General features: G+C 44.7%; 1 protein-coding gene across 1 annotated transcript; it reads right to left on the bottom strand.

The window, feature by feature from the left end:
- Positions 1-2,636: 2,636 nt before the first annotated feature.
- On the bottom strand, positions 2,637-3,705 carry LOC123116536 (uncharacterized). Its single transcript, XM_044537483.1, has one exon. It carries the CDS (start codon positions 3,584-3,586, stop codon positions 3,050-3,052), a length of 537 nt encoding a protein of 178 aa, XP_044393418.1. The 5' UTR covers positions 3,587-3,705; the 3' UTR covers positions 2,637-3,049.
- Between the last annotated feature and the right edge of the window lie 947 nt (positions 3,706-4,652).

Below are 4,652 nucleotides of genomic sequence, written 5' to 3'. Positions count from 1 at the left end.
CACTAAGAGGAGTAACTGCCTACCCATGGTCGCCTTTTCCTGGAGAGTGAGTCTGCATATATGGAGTTAGTGCACCGTTGAGCGCGTTGAACCGCGGTGATATTTTGTGCACAATTGAGTGCATTGGAGTGGTGATTCTTGGCACACATGAGGGGTGCTAATTATCTCAACCTTCTTAATCGGGTCGTTTGGTCCTTGGTCCACTATGAAATTGCTCAGTTAATTGCCGTTTTGGAGTTCAGAAAGAAATGAACCGTTTAGCTCTTCCAAAATATAAGTTTTCGCACACCCTAATGGATTTAGCTCGTGATATTCATATCTAGCTCCTCATTAAGTTCATCAAGAAATGAGCCCTCGCGTCCTAGTTGTGCCTACACCTACCGAATAATGTCTAGTATAACTATATGGAACCCTGGATCCACCCCTCACTACCATCAGATCTGCTTGAATATACGTAAAAAATCATTGCTAAAGCCCTTCCTATTAATCACATATACAAAAACCTGGTAATATCAAGGAGGGAAGTAGCCGCAAACTAGTCAGACTAGGCAGTTTGTTACTAAAATAGTTCATGGGTAGGAGGCCCAAAGAGAACTATGTAGTACATAGGGTTCCAATTAACATTGATCAGGGGAGAGCGTATCTAGTGTGTTGGGTGCACCCTTGCCACTGGATTGAGAAGAGATGGCAAAAATCTCTTTAGCTCTGCCATATTTACAAATAAGAACCTTTATTGAATCATAATCAACCTGCACTCTAGCTTTATTCAGATTCCTCCACGGGCACAGGTACTTGGTGGGAGGGGGGTTGCTCCACTCCACCACAATGGACAACTAATTAATTTTGTTTTACGATTTTGGGTTAACAAGAGCCCCCAATTTTAGAGGTACCAAGGGGCAGGAGAGTCGAGCCTTATCACATACCTGAACAATGCACCGGGTCAGACCCTCCAAGAATTGTGACCAACGGAGGTGGCCTGGTCAGACAAAGGGAACTCTGGAACAGAGATATTGCGAAGCTTTGGTTGTGTGTTGCAGAGGGTTAGAGGTAGCTGGCTAGCTAAGCGAAGTAGGGATGTAGAGGTGCAGGGTGATAGGACTTTGCTAGAGGCATATATCCTATCAATGGTGATTTTACTTAGTAGGTGGGGAAGTCAAGATCTGTTGAATCTAGATCAAACCATTTATAAAAAGATTCGTAATCCAAAAAATTCATTTAAGTATTTTCTAAGACATAAACACACACCCAACGAGCATAAACATGTTATTTGGGACTATTATGGCGCTCTTTCAATGGTGATGAAACACCAATGGTGATGAAATGATTAAACACCTCTTTCTCTAGTGTCCTTTTGCAAAAATATTATGACGCTCAATACCTATAGCGTTTAACGTCCATCCCCCAACGAGCATAAACACGTTATTTGGGACGTGGCTCAATAGAATGGACATATACACAACGACATATTCGGATAGGGATATGTGCACTACTTTGGGTGATATGGAATACTAGAAATGATTTGACTTTTAATGGGACAAACTTCACGAAATTTTTGCAGGTTATCTACAGAGCTACATCGTGGATCCGTATGTGGTCATTACTCACTCATGCGGAGTCCAGGGAGATTTTGGTTATTGGGTGCAACCGTTAGGAGACGGTAGCACGGGCTATCTTCAGCTGATTTGGATGACGAGCTGATAATAGGCTAGGTGTTTAGGCATCATAGCCTGCTCTGTATTGCCGGATGTGGCACCTTTTTTATGTTTTCTTTCGTTTTTACACTATGATTATGGGCATCTTGTGACCCTAAGACTTTGTTACTTTTTTAATAAGATGGCTGCATGCATCGATTGATGCAGAGGCCGGGTTTTTTTCCTCCTGTTCAAAACACACACACACACACACACACACACACACACACACACACACACACACACACCAAATACACCAATATGTGTCAAAACATCCAACTTGTGTTGGTCTTCTCAGGGAATATTTTGATGAACATTTCGGCAGCTTGGTCGATATCATTGTCCATGTTGAATGCAAAACACCTCAGCCTCATGGCTGCTCCTCGCCACATCCATCACCGAGGATTCGTCTTCGCATCGTAATTGTCATCGAGGTTGTACCCGTCAGTGTAATAGCAACTAACTCTGTTGCTAAAGATGCGGTGCAATGTCTAGTTAGGGCAGCCATCAGCACCATCCTCTTCATCAGACAATGCTAAATGGTGAGATATATCCTCAACCATACCAATGGTACCCCTAGCTCTCGACCTTGCGGACCAAAGTCTTGTGGTAGTCCACCTTGTCACTCTTCTCCTGGCCGGTCACAGTAAGGGCATGGATCCCGTGAGAGCTGACACCAACTGTGGCCTTCCTGTAATGGAGCGAGGCAAGAACGAGGAGCTAGGTGTTGGACATTGGTTACTAGGCAAACAATGACTGCATATAAAAAAAGAAATGCAGAAATATAAGCCTACTGTTCTCCATAGGGTACTCAGCAAAGGGTCAACACTAAAAAAAGATATGGAATAAGGAAAGCGAGTGTCTCTTAGTGGACACTCGGCAAACAACGGTCAATGTAATGGAAACGTCAAACGCGGAGGGGGGGTAGGAACATGTAGCCCGTGATTTGCCGAGAACTTTTTGTTTGCCGAGTATCGTCTGCTTCCTTTGTCAGGCTCTTTGTTTATGACAAGTGTTTTCTTGGGAAAACAGTGAAGACCAAATATTACTGACTACCTTTTGTTTGTCGAGTTTAATTTACACGGTACTCGGCAAACATATTGTATGTATGCCAAGTGCCCGTGGATTTACACAGCAATCCGCCAACCACTCATAGATGGTTTTTTCTATAGTGGTGGGTGAGGCTGAGGGATCTTAGATGTTGACAATATTGTTCAAAAATAAATGGCAATAATGATCATTTTTTTGTCAAGCATCAACTCCTACTCATGTTGATTTCTACAAAATTTTCTAATTTGTGGGAACCTAAAAAGAAGACAATTCCCTAGGCTGAGGTACATGCATGTGCAACCAAGACCCTAAAATCCCTCGTTCAGCCGCTGCCGGAATCTCCTAATGAACATATCAGCAGCCTGATCAATCTCCTCCTCCATGTTGAACTCCAACCCCTCAACTTCTCGGTTGTTCTTGATTACATCCATGACTGATGGCTCATCATCATCGTCTTGATCACATGAATCAAGTTCCACATCATCATCGTCAGTGTAATGGAAGTTCTCTTGGTCGTTGTTGAAGAAGGAATGCATTCGGTCAGTGTGGCAGCGACCATGACCATTCTCTTGACCGAACATCACCAAGTGACGAGAAAAGTTGGCCTCCAAGTCACTCTCATGGTTGATGACCGGTTTCTTCTCGACCATTCCCAACGCGAGTGCCTTGTGGCGGTCCGCTCTCTCCCAGTCAGCCATTATGAGCGCGTCAATCTTGCGAGAGACCACGGCGGCCGTGGCCATCCTACGGCGCTGGAGCGAGGCGAGGATGAGGAGCCTGGTGGTCTTGCTCTTGCACATCGCTGCCGCCTTCTTCGGGAGCTCAGGAGCCTTCCCGATCTTCATCTTTTTCTCTGAGAGGTTGCCGGGCTGCTTAAGAAGGGAAATAATTAGGAAGCTGTGGTGCCTAAGGCTTGGAACAGGGTAGGGTAGGTCACTGGGATACAAAGATGAGAGAAGCTGGCTTGAAATGAGGCATGGGCTTTGTCCTGACGCTCCAATGGTGTATTTATAGTCGGGAGCTGAGCATGCAATTAACATTGCAACTAGCATTGTTCATGTCACCATCAAACTTTTGGTACCTCGCGTGATAAAGCATATATTGGAAAAAAATATTGACATGTGGAGTGAGCACTATAAGAATGTTGACAGTGGAACTAAGCAAGGAACTTATGGGGAAGTTGTATTCCAATTAAGTCACGAAAGGCACCTGTCCCACGGCTAGGATTGGCCCTTTTGAGTTGGGGTCCCAAATTCACTCCTTTAGTCTAGTGGTAAAGCAAGCTGATGAGCGATGGCATAATTACAAATCATTTTGTCCAAAGCAAGCAGACCGGCCGGGCAGCTTTCCTTGGCAGTCTCCGGCCGTGTGATTTATGCCCCAAATTCGAAACGTTGCAGCTAAGCTAGCGCGTCCCTGTTTTTTCCTTCTTCTCCGCGCTTCTTTGTGTTCCGGTAGGTGAGATCTGCGTAGCTTTGCCTCTCCTTTGCTGCTCGCTCGTCAACTCGCAGAAAGTAGAAGGGAGCGATCTCCGTGATAGATCGATGGGAGCGATCCCCTTTGTTTTCATTCATTCACAAGTCTCAAATGCCATTATTGACTTTTAGTCTCATGCATAAATGGCGTTGGTGTGTAACCGCATTTTAACCGTGGGAGGATATGTTTGTTCTGCCGGGCACACCGTCCTGTGTGTTTGAATGGTGATGCTTGGCACGCACAAGGGTGCTAATTATCTCAACCTTTTGATTCCGGTGATTTTGTCCTTGTACCACAATTCGGTTACCGGACGGTAACCGCATTTCTGGCCGCCCTTTGGTAAACGCACGTATTGGACAGAAATACCGAACGTTTTGATAATTTTGAATTTAAACATTCACATTATAGATAAATTGAGCACCATCTGTCTTTAAA

Source organism: Triticum aestivum, chromosome 5B (assembly GCF_018294505.1).
Source record: "Triticum aestivum cultivar Chinese Spring chromosome 5B, IWGSC CS RefSeq v2.1, whole genome shotgun sequence".
NCBI classification, from domain to species: Eukaryota; Viridiplantae; Streptophyta; class Magnoliopsida; order Poales; family Poaceae; genus Triticum; species Triticum aestivum.
Note: the sequence above shows the minus strand (reverse complement) of the source record. Positions and strands in the feature narration are given on the sequence as shown.